General features: G+C 42.8%; 1 protein-coding gene across 1 annotated transcript; it reads left to right on the forward strand.

The window, feature by feature from the left end:
* The first annotated feature begins 5,727 nt into the window (after window positions 1-5,727).
* Window positions 5,728-19,526, forward strand: LOC144006456 (uncharacterized). The gene is made up of 5 exons (XM_077505311.1): window positions 5,728-6,731; window positions 7,616-7,737; window positions 11,225-11,420; window positions 15,867-16,055; window positions 17,035-19,526. Exons 1-5 carry the CDS (start codon window positions 5,738-5,740, stop codon window positions 18,621-18,623), a joined length of 3,090 nt encoding a protein of 1,029 aa, XP_077361437.1. The 5' UTR covers window positions 5,728-5,737; the 3' UTR covers window positions 18,624-19,526.
* The last annotated feature ends 1,577 nt before the right edge of the window (window positions 19,527-21,103 follow it).

Here is a 21,103-nt window from a genome sequence, read left to right on the forward strand (position 1 = left end):
TTATTTCATTGTGCAGCTATAAGATTAATCTCAAGCAATTATGCACTTTTTATTTAAATGAAAACTAAGTGATATTAGAAAATGCAATTTCTGGAGAAATTGCGGGTGAATGCATCCATCCATCCATCCATCCATCCATCCATCTTCTTCCGCTTATCCGGGGTCGGCCGAGCCACCTCAGCTGGCTCCTCTCAACGCGGAGGAGCAGCGGCTCGACTCTGAGTCCCTCCCGGATGACCAAGCTTCTCACCCTATCTCTAAGGGAGAGCCCGGACACCCTGCGGAGGAAACTCATTTCGGCCGCTTGTATCCGGGATCTCGTTCTTTCGGTCACGACCCACAGCTCGTGACCATAGGTGAGGGTCGGAACGTAGATCGACCGGTAAATCGAGAGCTTTGCCTTTTGGCTCAGCTCTTTCTTCACCACGACGGACCGATACAGAGTCCGCATCACTGCAGACGCTGCACCGATCCGCCTGTCGATCTCCCGCTCCATCCTACCCTCACTCGTGAACAAGACCCCAAGATACTTGAACTCCTCCACTTGGGGCAGGATCTCATCCCCGACCTGAAGACGACACTCCACCCTTTTCCGACTGAGGACCATGGTCTCGGATTTGGAGGTGCTGACCTCATCCCAGCCGCTTCACACTCGGCTGCGAACCGCTCCAGTGAGAGCTGAAGGCCCCGGCCTGATGAAGCCAACAGCACCACATCATCTGCAAAGAGCAGAGATGCAATGTTGAGGCCACCAAACCGGAACCCCTCCACGCCTCGGCTGCGCCTAGAAATTCTGTCCATAAAAGTTATGAACAGAATCGGTGACAAAGGGCAACCTTGGCGGAGTCCAACCCTCACCGGAAACGAATCCGACTTACTGCCGGCAATGCGGACCAAACTCTGGCAACGGTCGTACAGGGACCGAACAGCCCGTATCAAGGGGCCCGGCACCCCGTACTCCCGAAGCACCCCCCACAGAACTCCCCGAGGGACACGGTCGAACGCCTTCTCCAAATCCACAAAACACATGTGGACTGGTTGAGCGAACTCCCACGCACCCTCGAGGATCCTGCGGAGGGTGTAGAGCTGGTCCACTGTTCCACGGCCTGGACGAAAACCACACTGCTCCTCCTGAATCCGAGATTCGACCTCCCGACGGACCCTCCTCTCCAGCACCCCTGAATAGACCTTACCAGGAAGGCTGAGGAGTGTGATCCCTCTGTAGTTGGAACACACCCTCCGGTCCCCCTTCTTAAAAAGGGGGACCACCACCCCGGTCTGCCAATCCAGAGGCACTGTCCCCGATGTCCACGCGATGTTGTAGAGGCGTGTCAACCACGACAGCCCCACAACATCCAGAGTCTTTAGGAACTCCGGGCGGATCTCATCCACCCCCGGGGCCCTGCCACCGAGGAGCTTTCCAACCACCTCAGTGACTTCGACCCCAGAGATAGGAGAGCCCACCCCAGAGTCCCCAGACTCTGCTTCCTCAAGAGGAGACGTGTTGGTGGAATTGAGGAGGTCTTGGAAGTATTCCCCCCACCGCTTCACGACGTCCCGAGTCGAGGTCAGCAGCACCCCATCGCCACTATACACAGTGTTAACGGTGCACTGCTTTCCCCTCCTGAGACGCCGGATGGTGGACCAGAATTTCCTCGAAGCCGTCCGGAAGTCGTTTTCCATGGCCTCACCGAATTCCTCCCATGTCCGAGTTTTTGCCTCAGCAACCGCCGAAGCCGCGTTCCGCTTGGCCATCCGGTACGCGTCAGCTGCCTCCGGAGTCCGACAGGCCAAAAAGGCCCGATAGGACTCCTTCTTCAGCTTGACGGCATCTCTTACTGCTGGTGTCCACCAGCGGGTTCGAGGATTGCCGCCACGACAGGCACCGACCACCTTACGGCCACAGCTCCGATCGGCCGCCTCAACAATGGAGGCGCGGAACATGGCCCATTCGGACTCAATGTCCCCCGCCTCCCCCGAGACAAGGGAGAAGCTCTGCCGGAGGTGGGCATTGAAACTCTTTCTGACAGGGGATTCCGCCAGACGTTCCCAGCAAACCCTCACAATACGTTTGGGTCTGCCAGGTCGGACTGGCATCTTCCCCCACCATCGGAGCCAACATACCACCAGGTGGTGATCAGTTGACAGCTCCGCCCCTCTCTTCACCCGAGTGTCCAAAACATGCGGCCGCAAATCCGATGACACGACTACAAAGTCGATCATCGAACTGCGGCCTAGGGTGTCCTGGTGCCAAGTGCACATATGGACACCCTTATGCTTGAACATGGTGTTCGTTATGGACAAACCGTGACGAGCACAGAAGTCCAATAACAGAACACCGCTCGGGTTCCGATCAGGGGGGCCGTTCCTCCCAATCACGCCCCTCCAGGTCTCACTGTCATTCCCCACGTGAGCGTTGAAGTCCCCCAGCAGGACGAGGGAGTCCCCAGATGGAGCGCTCTCCAGCACACCCTCCAAGGACTCCAAAAAGGGTGGGTACTCTGAGCTGCTGTTTGGTGCATATGCACAAACAACAGTCAGGACCCGTCCCCCCACCCGAAGGCGGAGGGAGGCTACCCTCTCGTCCACCGGGGTAAACCCCAACGTACAGGCGCTGAGCCGGGGGGCAATAAGTATGCCCACACCTGCTCTGCGCCTCACACCATGGGCAACTCCAGAGTGTGAGAGAGTCCAACCCCTCTCAAGAGGACTGGTACCAGAGCCCAAGCTGTGTGTGGAGGCGAGTCCGACTATGTCTAGTCGGAACTTCTCGGCCTCGCACACCAGCTCGGGCTCCTTCCCTGCCAGAGAGGTGACATTCCATGTCCCAAGAGCCAGTTTCTGTAGCCGGGGGTCGGTCCGCCAAGGTCTCCTCCCTTGGCTGCCACCCAGCCTACACTGCACCCGACCCCTTTGGCCCCTCCCACCGGTGGTGAGCCCGTGGGAAGGGGGACCCACGTTGCCTCTTCGGGCTGTGCCCGGCCGGGCCCCATGGGTGCAGGCCCGGCCACCAGGCGCTCGCCAACGAGCCCCGCCTCCAGGCCTGGCTCCAGAGGGGGGCCCCGGTGACCCGCGTCCGGGCGAGGGAAACGCTTCTCCAAAGATATTTGTCATCATAAGGGTCTTCTGAGCCGTTCTTAGTCTGGCCCCTCACCTAGGACCTGTTTGCCATGGGTGACCCTACCAGGGGCATAAAGCCCCAGACAACATAGCTCCTAGGATCATTGGAACACGCAAACCCCTCCACCACGTTAAGGTGCCGGCTCACGGAGGGGCGGGTGAATGCAGTAAGGGTGAATAAAAACCTGTGGAATGATTAGGAATAATATTGAATGACCTGGAATGCTATACAGTGACCTGGAATGACCTGAACATGCTAAATTTGGAATGGTTTGAATTTATACAGAAATATAGAAGCAGTTGAAGGAAGAAAAATAGCACACAAATAAAAATAAATTAGCAAGAAACAAATTAACAAGACAACAAGAAAGAAGTCGAGTGAGCAATGTAGGAAGGAGCAAGTAATTGAGGAAGCAATGGAGTCAAGAGAGAAAAATTAAGTGAGCAATGAAGTAAGGAGCATAGAATCGAGTAGCAATGGTGTAAGGAGTGACAAATTGAATCAGCAATGGAGAAAAGATTGAGGACTGGAGTAAGCAATGGAGTAACGGTCACTTTCTGTTGAAATTAGGTCACTTCCTGTTGAAATTGGACTACTTCCTATTGATAAGTCACTTCCTGTTGAAATCGGGCCACTTCCTGTTGAAATTGGACTACTTCCTATTGATAGGTCACTTCCTGTTGAAATCGGGCCACTTCCTGGTGAAATTGGGCTACTTCCTATTGATAGGTCACTTCCTGTTGAAATTGGGCTACTTCCTATTGATAGGTCACTTCCTGTTGAAATCGGGCCACTTCCTGTTGATTCTAAGTCACTTCCAGGTCACTTCCTATTGAAACAGGTCACTTCCGGGTCACTTCCTGTTGAAAACAAGTCAGTTCCTGTTGATTTCAGGTCACTTCCTATTGAAATCAGGTCACTTTCTGTTGAAATTGTGTCACTTCCTGTTGAAATTGTGTCACTTCCCGTTGATTTAAAGCCACTTCTGAGTCACTTCCTGTTCATTTTATGCCATTTCCGGGTCACTTCCTATTGAAATCAGGTCACTTCCTGTTGAAATCGTGTTGCTTCCTGTTGATTTGATGCCACTTCTGGGTCACTTTCTGTTGATTTTAGGCCATTTCCGGGTCACTTCCTATTGAAATCAGGTCACTTCCTGTTGAAAACAAGTCAGTTCCTGTTGATTTCAGGTCACTTCCTATTGAAAGCAGGTCACTTTCTGTTGAAATTGTGTCACTTCCTGTTGATTTCAGGTCATTTCCTATTGAAATCATGTCACTTCCTGTTGAAATCGTGTTGCTTCCTGTTGATTTGATGCCACTTCTGGGTCACTTTCTGTTGATTTTTGGCCATTTCTGGGTCACTTCCTGTTCAAATCAACAGGTCACTTCCTATTGAAATCAGGTCACTTCCGGGTCACTTCCTGTTGAAAACAAGTCAGTTCCTGTTGATTTCAGGTCACTTCCGGGTCATTCCTGTTGAAAACAAGCCACTTCCTGTTGAAATCGGGTTATTTCCTGTTGAAATCGTGTTGCTTCCTGTTGATTTGATGCCACTTCTGGGTCACTTTCTGTTGATTTTAGGCCATTTCCGGAGAGGTAGGGTACAAAATGGGGAATTGTGGTAAGGCGTTAATTTTGGAAGTGAAAAAGAAGAACTCATGGTGTGAATTGGTGGAATATATTGAAGTTGGAACAAAGTGAATCGAATGAAAAATGTGGAAGTAAATGTGAAATGTAGAATCTCCCATTATGAATACATTGGAAAAAACGTGTACGAAATCGGGAATTGCGAGTAAGGCGTGAATTTTGGAACAGGAAAAGAGCTCGTGGTATGATTTGGTGGAATATATTGACGTTGGAATGAAGTAAATTGGATGAAAAATGTGGAAGGAAATTTTTAATCTTCCATGAAGAATGCATGAGGAAAAATTGGGTACAAAATCGGGAATTGTGGGTAAGGCGTGAATATTTGGAATATGTTTAAATTGAAAGATGAGAATGGGATGAATCATGTGGAAGTAGGGGTCTTCCAGCCTAACTATGGTTACAAATTGGTGTTTTAATTTTCTATGTAAAAGTTGAAATGTATGCGGATGGATAATATCAACTCAACTCAATTTAGTCGACTTGAATCAATAGAGAGAGATTAAAATGGTTTTTGATTTGACCTTATATCGGCTGTCAGATTTTTAACAAGGCCAATACTTTTTTTTTTCCTTTTTCTTTTTGTTTTTTTGGATGGGCCAATCCGAGTGTGCGGTGGCCCCAAGTCGAGGTGCACTGTAGAAACATTAATGCACATCATCTCACGCTTGAAATTTGACTTGACCAACCCAAATGTGTGTTTGTCTTCTTGTGTCCTGCAGACGTCGCTGAGAAATATCTTCGTCCTGACCAAGAGGACATGAAGCCTCCGAATGTTAAAGAGGAGGAAGAACATCCTTACATCGAAGAGGAAGAAAAGCCCGTTCGTGTCAAAGAGGAGGAGGTTGAGGATGACGTCACCAAGTCACCAATGACTTTCGCCCCTTTAAAGAGTGAAGATGAAGTCAAGGGTGAGAGTGAGGAGGGCAGAGGGGCGGAGCCTCCAAACAGGATCTTAAATCCTCAAAACATGATTCCAGAAAGTGATGCAGACCACTGGGGACCATCAAAAGCAAAAAGTGATGACATAAGGTCCCTTTCTTCTTATGATGATGATGATAATGATAATGATGATAATCTGGATGGTAATGATGAACGCGCTGATGATGATAGGTCGTGTCACACTGACGACAAATCCTGCGAATGTTCTCACTGTGGGAAAACATTGAGTTCAAAAAGAAGTTTGAAAATTCACTTGAGAACACACACTGGGGAAAAACCTTTTTCTTGTTTAGATTGTGGCAAAAGCTTCTCTGACAAGTCAGATTTAACAAAACATACAAGAAGACACACTGGGGAAAAACCTTTTTCTTGTTTAAATTGTGGCAAAAGCTTCTCTTTGAAGTCAACTTTAACAACACATACAAGAAGACACAATGGGGAAAAACCTTTTTCTTGTTTAGATTGTGGCAAAAGCTTCTCTTTGAAGTCAACTTTAACAACACATACAAGAAGACACAATGGGGAAAAACCTTTTTCTTGTTTAGATTGTGGCAAAAGCTTCTCTCAGAAGTCAGCTTTAACAACACATACAAGAAGACACACTGGGGAAAAACCTTTTTCTTGTTTAGATTGTGGCAAAAACTTCTTTCTGAAGTCAGATTTAACAACACATACAAGAAGACACACTGGGGAAAAACCTTTTTCTTGTTTAGATTGTGGCAAAAGCTTCTCTCAGAAGTCAGCTTTAACAACACATACAAGAATCCATAGTGGCGAGAAACCTTTTTCTTGCTCAGACTGTGGCAAAAGCTTCTCTTGGAAGTCAGCTTTAACAACACATACAAGAAGACACACTGGGGAAAAACCTTTTTCTTGTTTAGATTGTGGCAAAAACTTCTTTCTGAAGTCAGATTTAACAGCACATGCAAAAACACACACTGGAGAGAAACCATATTCCTGCTCAGATTGTGGAAAAAGCTTCTCTTCCATGTCACATTTAAGAAAGCACACAAGAATACATGGTGGGAAGTAGGCGTGTGAATTGCCTCGTACCTGACGATTCGATTCGTATCACGATTCATAGGTCACAATTCGATTCGATACCGATTAATCCCGATACGGTTTTGTTTGTCGATTGCTGCGATTTTTTTTAACTCAAATTTAGAAAATACTAATCAGTAATCTTGTACACTAAGATTTGTATGAAAATGTATTATTTATAGGCGGCACGGTGAGCGAGTGGTTAGCACGTCCGCCTCCCAGTTCTGAGGGCTCTGGTTCGAGTCCGGGCTCCGGCCTTGCTTTGTGGAGTTTGCATGTTCTCCCCGTGCTCGCGTGGGTCTTCTCCGGGTACTCCGGTCTCCTCCCACTTTCCAAAGACATGCATGGCAGGTTAATTGGACGTTCCGAGTTGTCCCTAGGTGTGCTTGTGAGTGTGGATGGTTGTTCGTCTCTGTGTGCCCTGCGATTGGCTGGCAACCAGTCCAGGGTGCCCCCCCGCCTTCTGCCCAGAGCCAGCTGAGATAGGCGCCAGCACCCCCCGCGACCCTTGTAAGGAATAAGCGGTCAAGAAAATGGATGGATGTTTTGGACACTCAGGTGAAGAGAAGGGTGGAGCTGTCAACATATTACCACTTGGTAGTGTGTTGGCTCTGAGGGTGGGGGAAGATTCCAGTCCTACCTGAAAGACCCAAGCGTATTGTGAGGGTTTGCTGGGAACGTCTGGCGGAATCCCCTGTCAGAAAGAGTTTCAACGCCTCCCTCTGGCAGAACTTCTCCCTTGTCCCGAGGAAGGCGGGGGTTCCGAGTGGGCTATGTACAGCGCCTCCATTGTTGAGGCGGCCGATCGGAGCTGTGGCCGTAAGGTGGTCGGTGCCTGTCATGGCGACAATCCTCGAACCACCAGCGGTAAGGGATGCCGTCAGGCTGAAGGAGGAGTTCTATCGGGCCTTTTTGTCCTGTGGTACTGCGGAGGCAGCTGACAGGTACCGGCTGGCCAAGCGGAACACGGCTTCGGCGGTCGCTGAGGCAAAAACTTGGACATGGGAGGAGTTCGTTTGAGGCCATGGGAAATGACTTATGGACGTCTTTGAGGAAATTCTGGTCCACCATCCGGCGTCTCATGAGAGGAAAGCAGTTTACTATTAACACTGTATAATGGAGATGGTGTGCTGCTGACTTCGACTCGGGACGTCGTGAGTTGGTGGGGGGAATACTTCGAAGATCTTAATTGCACCAACACGTCTTCCTTTGAGGAAGCAGTCTGGCGACTCTGAGGTGGGCTCTCCTATCTCGGGTCAAAGTGACTGAGGTGGTTGGAAAGCTCCTCGGGGGCAGGGCCCCGGTGGTCGATGCTATCCGCCCGGAATTCCTAAAGGCTCTGGATCTTGTGGGGCTGTGGTGATTGACCCGCCTCTACAACATTGCGTGGACATCGGGGACAGTGCTTCTGGATTGGCAGACCGGGGTGGTGGTCCCCCTTTTTAAGAAGGGCGACCGGAGGGTTTTTCCAAATACAGAGGGATCACCTCAGCCTCCCTGGTAAGGTCTATTCAGGGAGAGGATAGGCCGTTGGAAGTCGAGTCTCGGATTCAGGAGGAGCAGTGTGGTTTTCGTCCTGGCTGTGGAACCGTGGACCAGCTGTACACCCTCAGCAGGATCCTCGAGGGTGCGTAGGAGTTCGCTCATCCAGTCCACATGTGTTTTGTGGATTTGGTGAAGGCATTCGACCGTGTCCCTCGGGGAGCCCTATGGGAGGTGCTTCGGCAGTATGGGGTACCGAGCCCCCTGATACGGGCTGTTTAGTCCCTGTACGACCGATGTCAGAGTTTGGTCCGCATCGCTGGCAGTAATTTGGTTTCGTTTCCAGTGAGAGCTGGACTACGCCAAGACTGCCCCTTGTCACCGATTCAGTTCATAACTTTCTAAGAATTTCTAGGCGTAGCTGAGGCGTAGAGGGTGTCCGGTTTGGCTGCCTCAGCACTGCATTGCTGCTTTTTGCAGATGATGTGGTGCTGTTGGCTTCATCAACCCGTGATCTCCAACTCTCACTGGAGCGGTTTGCAGCCGAGTGTGAAGCAGTTGGGATGAAGATCAGCACCTCCAAATCTGAGATCATGGTCCACAGTCGGAAAAGGGTGGTGTGCCCTCTCTGGGTAGGGGATGAGATACTTTTCCAAGTGGAGGAGTTCAAGTATCTTGGGGTCTTGTTCACGAGTGAGGGCAGGATGGAGCGGGAGATCAACAGGCGGATCGGTGCAGCGTCCCCAGTGACTCTGTGTCGGCCCATTGGGGTGAAGAAAGAACTGGGCGAAAAGGCGAAGCTCTCAATTTACCAGTCGACCTACGTTCCAACCCTCACCTATGGTCACAAGCTGTGGGTCGTGACCGAAAGAACGAGATCCCGGATACAAGCGGCCGAAATGAGTTTCCTCCGCAGGGTGGTCGCCTGTCCGGGCTCTCCCTTAGAGATAGGGTGAGAAGCTCGGTCATCCGGGAGGGACTCAGAGTCGAGCCGCTGCTCCTCCGCGTTGAGAGGAGCCAGCTGAGGTGGCTCGGACATCTGGTTTGGATGCCTCCTGGACGCCTCCCTGGGGAGGCGTTCCGGGCGTGTCCCACCGGCGGGAGGCCCCGGGGACGACCCAGGACACGCTGGAGAGACTATGTCTCTCGGCTGGCCTGGGAACGCCTTGGGATCCCACCGGAGGAGCTGGTTGAAGTTGCCGGGGAGAGGGAAGTCTGGGTTTCCCTCCTAAATCTGCTGCCCCCGCGACCCGACCTCGGATAAGCGGAAGAAGATGGATGGAAACACGTGCCTTCGAGCAAATAATTTTTTAAAACAAATAACTTTATAAACTAACTATTTAGTTAATTTGAACAAAACAGTCTCTAAAACGTGTAGACAATTTGAATTTAAACAACGTATACAATATCAACAACAAACTTCATCGGAAACACTTTGCTTCTGAACGAAGCTGATGTACAGACGGACTAGTCCGTGCGTACAACATGCTCAAATCAACCGTGATTTAAATGTCGAACTGTGTTGTTGTTTTTGAGAAAATCGAAAGTTTTGGAATAATTGAGGACGGGTAAAACTAAGCAAGCCTCGTCGGTATTTGATAATTTTAAGAATATATCGTCTGTTATAGTCTTTTTTTTTTTTTGTTTTTTGTTTTTTTGTCCTGTTTTCTTTTCCTTTTGTTCGAGTGCACGGTTCTATGTTGTGTGCTCACTGCTAAATTTGCAATTCTCGTGTTCTTTGGATTATTTGGGGGGTCTGTTGATTTTCCTTAAAAATGTCTAATTGTTTGTGTATTATTGCACTATATCGCCACTGGGTATCTTCAAACTTGTTTTCAATTGCATGTGACGCGTTATATGTTTACACGAAAATAAAAAGTTACGAGTACTTAATTGTGAGTTATTCCGAAATGTTGAAGTTCTTGCATTCAAGCCATATGTTTTAAAATGCTTGAATTTGCGGGAGCTGGATTTCAAGTGGAAAGGTGTTCTGCCTGTTAATGCCGATCTACAAAGATGCTCAATAACACATAACAGGTGTTGTGAACTGGAAGGAGCTGCCTGCAGAGTACAAAATAATGTACAGTACTTCTTCAGCACCCACATCAACAGCTGCAAAATTTATTGACACTCGAGCTGAATGTAAAGGAAGGGAAATGGACATTTTTTATTATTATTTTTTAAAAGATATATAATTATGGGCGTTTTAAGCCACGCCACTGAAGACTGAGCGTTCTGCCGCATACTTAATCCAAGAATCCTGCACAATTGAGGAGTCTGCTTTCGAGAAGGAACAGGAAGCATAAATGTGTAATGTAAACGTGGAAACCACCCGGTGTAATAACCTTATTTATTGATTGATTGAATTTTTATTTTTTTATTTTATTTTCATTATTATTATTATTATTATTATTATTATTATTATTATTATTATTATTAATTTACTCTCAGGTGTAATAACCTTATTTATTTATTGATTGAATTTGTATTTTATTATGATTATTATTTATTCAATCTCTGGTGCAATAACCTTATTTATTATTGATTGATTGAATTATTTATTTTATTATTACGCTTTTGTGAATGAATATATTCCATCACGACAGAAATCAGTTTGCGTCCACCTTGTTGTTTTGACAAAACCACCGTCAAAGACACGATTTACTGCAATTACGCTACATTGGCCATTCGGTGGCGCTGCGCTACACTACTACTTAACATTACTTTGAGGTTTTTTTTTGTTTTTTTTATTTGCTGTAAGACATACAAACATGGTAACAATCAAAGATTTTCAGTATAAGTCAACATTACTTTGAGTTAAGATAGTTTACGTTTAGGCTGAGTTTAAAAAAAAAAAAAAGACGGAATTGGAGACCACGTGTTTCCGGTAGAGCTCCACTCACGTGTATGGGGCTATCGGCTATCCAGTCGTTCATATATTCAGGTCAGTGTTCTCGGCCTAGTTAGCTTAGCTTAGCTTAGCTCGCTAGCCGCTAACAAAGAGAAGCGCATAACACGTGGTCAGGAAGAGATCAAGTGCGACTTTGTTGGCATTATTGGGCCAGAAATGTCTGCGAGAACGCCACCAAAGTACGAGGAGGAACTCTTTGGAGGAAAAGAAGAGAACGAGCATTTTCAACAGCTAGACGATGTTTGCGAGCAGCCTCGAAATGTGCTACACGCAGCAGGTTTGTACACTTGTTATTACTCCGCCTTGCTGAGCACTACTATATAGCGTTAAAAAAAACATGCAGTCAGGACGGTTTAACAGTCATCGGACAGTCATACCAATGTAACAGTCGTGTGCGTAGGGTTTTAATAAAGATGCTCGAGTGATTTATTTGCTCTGTAAAAGACAAAATGGGACACAGTTTTTCGTATTCGTCATCTGCACCACATGTGCTTCCCCCTGCAACTCGTGTCGCGATGTCCACATCTGCATTTCTTTTCAAAGATGAATGGAATATATTCTTCCAAAATGTTAAATAATGGTAAGCACCTTCATTTATACAGAGTTAATCAACAAAAAAACACAGTATTTATTTTATTTCAACCGCCCAAAGAAAAAGGACCCAAAAATGGGAAAGCAATACATTGGTTAAAGTGGGACAGTATTTATTTATATAAATCCTTTTATTTATTTATTTTTAACTTTTTTATTTAAATGTATTATTATTATTATTATATATTAAATTATCCTGTTGTTTTTATTTCTATTTCTATTTATTTTTTGTAATAATTTTTTAAAATGTTTTTTAATATCCATTTTTATTTTCACTTTATGCATTTATTTGTTCATGTCTTTCTTCATTTACCTTATTTATTTAAATTTATTATTCTGTTGTTTTTATTTCGATTTATATTGTACCTTTTAAAAAAATGTTTTTATATCATTTTTTATTTTCACTTTATGCATTTATTTGTTCATGTCTTCATTTACTTTTTTATTTTTTTTTATTTTTATTTTAGCAGTTTCTGTCCTCCATACAGAAGAAGTGTGAGCGGGATTGTGGGCAGTTTGGAGATGCAATGTAGCCAACTCGCGGCCTGTCGTCGTGGCAACCCTCATTTGCAGGAACATTAAAATGAATCCGATTAATCTGAAATAGTGCTGGGCGATATATATCGGCATGACGATAGAAAAATGTTTATTGTGCCCTTTCTTACCTAACAGCATAAGACAAATAGCCAAATATTTCTAGTTGACTGTTGAATAATTCAAAATTAATAAAACTTAAGCAGTCTAAAGAAGAGAGTCGTCACAAAGGAAACGGAAGATCAGTAAAAATCTCATCTTCTTATTTTTGCCTTTTACTGTTTGAGGATATTCGACACTTGTGGATTAAGAAAGGAGTAGTTAACAATTTTTACCACTTTTCAAAAGGATTATTATTTCTTCAAAGTTAATGCCCATTTTTGGATTACTTTTGAGATTTTTTTACTTTTCATTTTTGCGTTTATTTTTTTTAATCTTTTGATGTTTCTTCATTGAGTTTTTGGAATTACCAATTACCAATGACTGAGTATTCATTTAATTTGATAAAGGTATAAACTTAATGTCCATTTATTTTAACTTATTTATTTATTATACGTTTTATTTACTTATGTTATCCTGCTTTTACAAACCAAAATAGATCTAATGTTTGCCGTTTTATATGAGAGTTGAGTTTCAATAAATATTGGAAAAAAAATGATATTAACCGTTTGTTTATGATCTTTTCCTCCATCAAGCAGCTTAATCGAGAAGCTACATTTGATATGAATCAATTCGCTCAGTTTGAAGCCGAGCATATACGTATTTCCGTATACGCGGCAAGTGAATCTGGAACAAAACGCACGAAGAAAACCCAACAAAAGTCAACCGAACTACAAGAGTCTTTTGCGCGGGTCACCCCGTATAACAGAAACTCACCTCGCTGGAAAAAAAAAAAAAATGACAGAGGCGATGGCGCGTTTGATTGCAGATTCTGTAAAACAGAATGCTTGTGTTTATTTTGATATAATTGCATATTTGCCACATGTAAATAATGTTATATGCTGTTGATCTACTACTCTAGCTGCACTACAAAGCTACTTTCATAAGAAAGTTGAAACTTGCACTTTGAAAAAAAAATCTTTTTTTGCATTTAATTTATGACAGAAAATGTCTGAACTTATTTTTTTTATGCCTTATAAAAATGTCTAGGCCGCTGTGACTCCTTTGTTTACATTTTTTATTTTATATTGCAGCCCTACGAGATTCATTTGTGACATTCATTAAATGTTACACACAAATAAAATGTGAAATTGTAAGCAAAGTACGTTGTATAATTGGGGTGTGAATTGCCTAGTACCTGACGATTCGATTCATATCACGATTCATAGGTCACGATTCGATTCGATACCGATTAATCCCCATCCGAATTTATAAGTCGATTGTTGCGATTTTTTTTTTTTTGACTCAAATTTAGAGAATACTATTCAGTAGGGGTGTGAATTGCCTAGTACCTGACGATTCGATTCGTATCACGATTCACAGGTCACGATTCGATTCGATACCGATTAATCCCCATCCGAATTTATAAGTCGATTGTTGCGATTTTTTTTTTTTTACTCAAATTTAGAGAATACTATTCAGTAAACTTGTACATGTACACTGTTAAGATTTGTATGAAAATGTATTATTTATTTATCTGAAACTTCAGTCATAACTGTGAGCCACTGTATTGAACAAACAGGTTGTAATCTGTTTCATGTTTGAATGGCTTTGAAATAAAATATTAAGGCTTAATATTCCATTCATTAATATAAAAATCGTTTAAAAGACGTTTAAAAATCGATTCGGCTGCCTATTGAATCGATTCGAGAATTGCGTGATGTAATATCGCGATATATTGCCGAATCGTTTTTTTTTTTTTTTTTTTAACACCCCTATTGTATAATATTTCATGAAGGAACTGCAAATACATCTATATCGTGGTATGGACCATTTGCACGTGCCGTCACTTCCCCCCCATGGGGCCGCACCCTCCTGAACGCTGGACGGCAAAAGAACCACTTGCCTGGATTGTAACAATTGAATCGCGCAGAGCGTGAAGTCCTTTGTGTCGTCGATTAAATTATACAATGGTCATATCTTGCTGTGCGGTCGGTTGTACAAACAGACAAGGGAGTAAACCAAATGTTGCTTTTTAACGAATACCTACTAATAAAAACAAAAGACGTCGATGGATGGCGGCAATCAACAGAAAGGACTGACGGCCCAAGAAAAATATTCACGGATTTGAAGCGAGCATTTTTTACACGAGGTTAGTAGATCAATGTTCATACACTTTACTCGTCAACGTACACTTATTACATACACTCTAACAAAGCGTGTAACAGGGGTGTCGAATTACGTGTTTCGAATCACATTAAAGATTGTTAATGTGAACGTTGGCTTGAGTCACGTAGTGAGCGTCCACTCTGCACACATACAACTTAAGTGTACCTTCTTCAAAACTATTGAGTGCATCTGACAGAAAATACTTGATGCATACTTGACATAACCACAGTGTTTCAATATAGGACCGAATGTGTAAAAATAACATTTAAAAAAAAAAATAACTCCGCATGATAAACAAATTTGACCTTTGCCATGATGAGGTCGATTGTCCCTCGGGTTTGAGCGTAGCATCTCGTTGCAGACCCAGCCAGCAGCAAAAAAAAAAAAAAAAAAAAAAAAAGGGTATGCGTCGAGATTTTTATAAGCTTTTAAATCGTCTCCGGTGTAATGATCGGTGTATGTTGTCAAAATGGACAACATAGTGATACAGGTCGTGCACCGTGAATTCCGGAAAAGTCGGCAATTTGATTAGTTCCGAAAACGGTGGGGGACAGAAGGTAAGGGTCTGTTTTCAAACTAGCCATCTCCAGTTTCTGTAAATATCGCACTCTATGAGCTCCTACTCAACGTTCCACTTCTGCCGACAGGCGAACGTCAGTTGAACTAGCAGATTCCATGGCTCGATGGGTAATAATAACTTTTCGTTTGTAAAATAAAAGTCTCTAAGTTCCATAAATCGCTCCGCGGCCCGTCCACTTCCATTCAAACGTCATTTCCTTCCGCCGTCCATGGTGGGGCAGTCACGTGATCACAATTATTTCCCATATCGCCCAGCACGAATCTGAATAATCGATAGATTAAGCAATTAGGGCTGCACAATATATCGAAAAAATATCGATATCACGATATTGGCTCTTGCAATATGCATATCGCAAAGGCACGCAATAAGTTTTAGATGGAATTTTATGCTTTTTAAATGAATTTGACCAGTCAGATGCTAACTAAAATGTGCATCGCCATTCAATAGTTGAAAATGATCAAGACATAATTACAATTCATTAACTAAGATTACATGAAGGTTGCTTATTTTGCCCCATGAAAAAAAAATTTCTTTCATTCGGTAATAAAAATGGAATTTCTTTAGGGAAATGTTAAATATCGCAATATCGATATCGCTATGTTCAGGAAGTATATCGCATATCGCATGTTTTTCCAATATCGTGCAGCCCTATAAGCAATTCTAAATTTGATAGTAACAGTACTATCAACTCACACTTGAAATTTGACTTGACCAAACCAAATGTGTGTTTTGTCTTCTTGTGTCCTGCAGACGTCGCTGAGAAATATCTTCATCCTGACCAACAGGACATGAAGCCTCCGAATGTTAAAGAGGAGGAAGAACATCCTGACGTCGAAGAGGAGGAAAAGCCCGTTCGTGTCAAAGAGGAGGAGGTTGAGGACGATGTCACCAAGTCGCCACTGACCTTCGCCCCTTTAAAGAGTGAAGATGAAGACAAGGGTGAGAGTGAGGAGGTTGGAGGGGCGGAGCTTCCAAACAGCAGGTCATCTCGTCAACACATGACGACAGAAGGGGATGCAGACCCCTTGCGACCACCACAAGCACAAAGTCATCATGACATAAGGGCTAGAGATAGACCCATATGTTTTTTTCAGGACCGATACCAATAGCGGTTATTAGTAGTCAAGGAGGCCAATGACCGATATTTCAGGCCGATATTCATTTTCATTAAAAAAAAACAAAAAAAAAAAACGTGGGGAAATATTAGCGTCAAAATTTTTGTAAAATACAAAAGCCAATCTTGACTGTGTTATATCGTCTAAAAAAGTGAAATGGAAACTTGAGCAAATAAATACCATATCGCTCTACTTTTCTACAGTAAATGTTTTTCCCCAAAATTTACAAACACCTGAAATCTTCACATTTCTGTCACAAAAACAAAATGGTTCAGAAGATTCCCAGGGTCAGTAGTAGCAACTCTTATAAATTTAACTGAAAATTTCAAATGGGTTTAGATTTACCTTATATCGACTGTCAGATTTAGATAAAGGCCAATACCGATATTCATCAAAATGCCCAATATCTATAATCGGCCTGTATCGGTCTATCTTTAATAATGTCCCACTTTCCTCACGATGATGATGATGATGATGATGCTAATGGCATGTCACTCTGCCAACAACTGTTTGGAATTTTCGCAGTGTGGGAAAACATTGAGCTCAAAATGGAGTTTGAAAGCACACACACAACACGGGAAAACCTTTTTCCTGCTCAGATTGGTGCAAAGGTTTCGCTCAAAAGTCAATTTTTGCAATAAACAAAGGAAACACAAACAAAAGAACACAAACTGATGAAAAACCTGTTGTCCATCGATCAAAGTGCTCCATGTGGGGTGTTGAGTCGCCAAACTTTTTTTTTTTTTTTTTTTTTTTGGACTTGACCAACACAAATATGTGTTTTGTCTTCTTGTGTCCTGCAGACGTTGGTGAAAAATATCTTCATCCTGATGAACAGGAGGTGGAATCTCTTCATGTTAAAAAGGAGAAGGAGGAGGAAGAACATCATTATTCTAAAGAAGAAAAAAAGCCCCTTGGTGTTGAGGATGATGTCACCAAGTCACCAATGACCTTCGCCCCTTTAAAGGGTGAAGATGAAGTCGAGGGTGAGAGTGAGGAGGGCACAGGGGCGGAGCCTCCAAACAGCATCTCAACTCCTCAAAACATGATTCCAGAAAGTGATGCAGACCACTGGGGATCAACAAAAGCAAAAAGTGATGACATAAGGTCCCTTTCTTCTCATGATGATGATGATGATAATGATGATAATCTGTATGGTAATGATGAACACGCTGCTGGTGATAGGTCGTGTCACACTGATGACAAATCCTGCGAATGTTCTCACTGTGGGAAAACATTGAGTTCAAAAAGAAGTTTGAAAATTCACTTGAGAAGACACACTGGGGAAAAACCTTTTTCTTGTTTAGATTGTGGCAAAAGCTTCTGCCGGAAGTCAGATTTAACGATACATACAAGAAGACACACTGGCGAGAAACCTTTTTCTTGTTTAGATTGTGGCAAAAGCTTCTCTTTGAAGTCACGTTTAACAACACATACAAGAAGCCACACTGGCGAGAAACCTTTTTCTTGCTCAGATTGTGGCAAAACCTTCTCTGACAGGTCAGCTTTAACAACACATATAAGAAGCCACACTGGTGAGAAACCTTTTACTTGCACAGATTGTGGCAAAAGCTTCTCTTTGAAGTCACGTTTAAGAACACATACAAGAAGCCACACTGGCGAGAAACCTTTTTCTTGCTCACATTGTGGCAAAACCTTCTCTCTGAAGTCAGCTTTAACAACACATACAAGAAGCCACACTGGTGAGAAACCTTTTTCTTGCTCAGATTGTGGCAAAACCTTCTCTGACAGGTCAGCTTTAACAACACATATAAGAAGCCACACTGGTGAGAAACCTTTTACTTGCACAGATTGTGGCAAAAGCTTCTCTCGGAAGTTTTTTCTTAAAGCACATACAAGAACACACACTGGGGAAAAACCTTTTTCTTGCTCAGATTGTGGCAAAACCTTCTCTGACAAGTCAGTTTTAACAACACATATAAGAAGCCACACTGGCGAGAAACCTTTTACTTGTACAGATTGTGGCAAAAGCTTCTCTCAGAAGTCAGATTTAAAAGCACATACAAGAACACACACTGGCGAGAAACCTTTTTCTTGCTCAGATTGTGGCAAAATCTTCTCTCGGAAGCCATCTTTAACAAGACATACAAAAACACACACTGGGGAGAAACTTTTTTCTTGCTCTGATTGTGGCAAAAGCTTCTTTGACAAGTCGGATTTAAAAGCACATACAAGAACACACACTGGCGAAAAACCTTTTTCTTGCTCAGATTGTGGAAAACGCTTCTCTGCCAAATCATATTTCAACAAACACACAAGATCACATGGTGCAAAGGAACCATTCAGTTGCAGTGTTTGTGCTAAAAGATTCTCTTCTAAATATCTTGCTGAGAGACACGAGTGTGCTGGTGAGAATAGCAGCGATCTTTGAAGCTTCAAAAAATGAAGGGAAGTGAGTCTACTGTGTTATTTTGTAATAAAACATTCAAAGCTACCTGGGGCCTGTCATCATGATTTCCGTTCATTACTCAAATAAAAGTATAGATATTAGGATTTCGGAAGACTTAAGAAGTATCAAGTCCAACGTCTTACTTAAAAGTGTAAATGTAATGCTTTCAAAACTACTCAACCTGTAAATATTAAATGTTTTTAACGTTTACTGTTAATGTGTTTACAATGTATGTAATTTTGGAAGCTATTCTTATCTGTTTCTGAATCTTGTTAATTGTTAATTTGTTGATGTTCTTAGATGTGTTTTTGCTTGTGTGAAGCACATTGAGTTGCCTTGTGTATGAAATCGAAATAAAGCCACCTTGCTTTGCCTTGCAATTTTCCCCAAATAAGCGTCGAGAATACCTTCAGGGACACACAAAGCCATCTGGGATTAAAAGTTGCTGTTGAACACTGAAACGATTAACGCAAAATGTCCTACTCTTTGTATACAATATTAAAAAGAGTGTCGACTGGCTGGCCAGGCTAACTCAACCCGAGATCAAACCAACAACAGCTCCGCGCTAGCTAACGTGCCATATGCTAGTCTTTGGACGTGCATTTCACACATTTTATTTTTCTATGGAACAGTTTTTACATTATTAGCACAATGTACAATATTCAGATGACTTAAGAACAAAATTGTATTCATACCCGGTTTTGCTTCTTTCATTTTTCATGTAATAATGTGGCTACATGTAATGGATCAGGGCTTGTAACTCATACTAATATTTCTGTGCACGTAAGATAAACACGTTTTGTTTATTTTCTATTGTTTAACTTTTATGTTAGTAAGAACAACTTTAGTACATTATCATAGAAGCGTTAGTGAGTAGGACTAGGTGTTTTTGTACTTCTTCCTACTTCTTTTCCTTTTCTCTTTAACACATTCACTGCCAGCCCAGCAAAAATGCATTATTTGACGTTTTTTTCCGTCAATGGCAGTCAATGACTTAAGATGAGATGTAACCAAAATTGATGGTTTTTTAAACATTTGCCTTAAAAAAAAAAAAAAAAAAAAAAAAAAAAAAGGATGCTGCAATATAATCACAAAATATATTGGCACATTGTGTTTAACACATTCACTGCCAGCCCAGCAAAAATGCATTCTTTGACGTCTTTTTCCATCAATGGCAGTCAATGAGTTAACTACACCTTGTTTATGCTTGACATTTTTATATGTTCAATAAAACCCAATCAATCAATCAATCAATATGCTTGACTCTTTCACTTATTCTTTTCACGAAAAAATAAAATAAAAATCAATACCCACGCGATATTACGTTCAATAATTATATATAAGCTGAATCTACCAAATGACATAGTAGAATAGAATACTTTTTTTTTTGCCCCGTCCCGTTCTTTTATAATTGACAGTAGAAAAATGTAGGTTTGCCAAAATACAGCCATTTTTTTTTCCCATGGACTCTGAAAACGTGTGTAGCCTGGGTGCCAAATCCGGTGCCTGTTCCTTTAAATCCCTCTCTGCGTGTGGTCATGTGACCCAGAGTAGCGAGCGAGGAGCACATATAAAAGGAGGGAAAATTGAATCAGGAAGTGAGGTGGGAAGTTGTTAAGAGATTCAGCTGCAGGATTGTGTCTCTTCAGTTTTATTTATTGTATGTCTTAGCCTTGCTTGTTGTTAAATCCGAGCTGACTGTTACCTTGTAGGAGCCTCCGATGAGCCCAAACTGGTGAGCTATCAAAAAATCGTTACGGCAATATATCGTTGCGGGCCTCATTACAATACACGTATCGATACGCAGGCGTCAGAATCGATATTGCTCATTACCTTGAAATAGGCAGTTAACGTTTGCCTTTGCAGCTTGCATTGTACCTAAAAAATAAAAACCAGCAGCGTCTTTGAAGTTAATTGCCTTCAATTAATGCGAAAATAGCTCACCAGTGATTGGACACTGTATCTTGCTAAGAAAAGTGAAAACAGAGGAGGAATATCAACATTTATTTACTTCTAAACTTAACATGGCACGTGTCTTTAATGTACCAATTTTTGTATATTTAGTTTACAAACGAAATAGAATGTGTTACACAAAAAAAATACGTTTTTATTTACCCAAATATTTCAAATAAGCGCATTTTAGAGCTGTAATTTTAATGAGTGTTGTTCCGATACCGGTATCGGCAGAGGTGCTGATACTGCATTAAAACAGTGGTATCGGTGAGTACTCACAAGTAACATGCCGATACCATTAATTCCAATTCTAATATAGGATTTTGGATGCAGCATCTTGTGTCTTGCTGGTGCATGACATTCACTGATATGTGACATGTTTTCATCTTGAGAAAAAAAAAAAAAACCTTAAATATCGGTATGGTATCGGCCGATACTGCAAAGCTGGGTATCGGTATCGGGGGCCAAAAAAACCCAGTATCGGAACAACACTAATTTTCATACTTTGA

The sequence above is a fragment of the Festucalex cinctus genome, chromosome 1 (genome assembly GCF_051991245.1).
Source record: "Festucalex cinctus isolate MCC-2025b chromosome 1, RoL_Fcin_1.0, whole genome shotgun sequence".
Lineage (NCBI taxonomy): Eukaryota > Metazoa > Chordata > Actinopteri > Syngnathiformes > Syngnathidae > Festucalex > Festucalex cinctus.

What these genes read in the sequence shown, in the direction of transcription:
- LOC144006456 (XM_077505311.1), top strand. Translation starts at nt 5,738, where the DNA reads ATGATTCCAGAAAGTGATGCAGACCACTGGGGACCATCAAAAGCAAAA. An exon ending in CGGCTTCGGCGGTCGCTGAG is followed by an intron (nt 7,738 to 11,224) that starts GCAAAAACTTGG and finishes AGCTCGCTAGCC; the next exon opens with GCTAACAAAGAGAAGCGCAT. An exon ending in GAGTGAAGATGAAGACAAGG is followed by an intron (nt 16,056 to 17,034) that starts GTGAGAGTGAGG and finishes TGTGTCCTGCAG; the next exon opens with ACGTTGGTGAAAAATATCTT.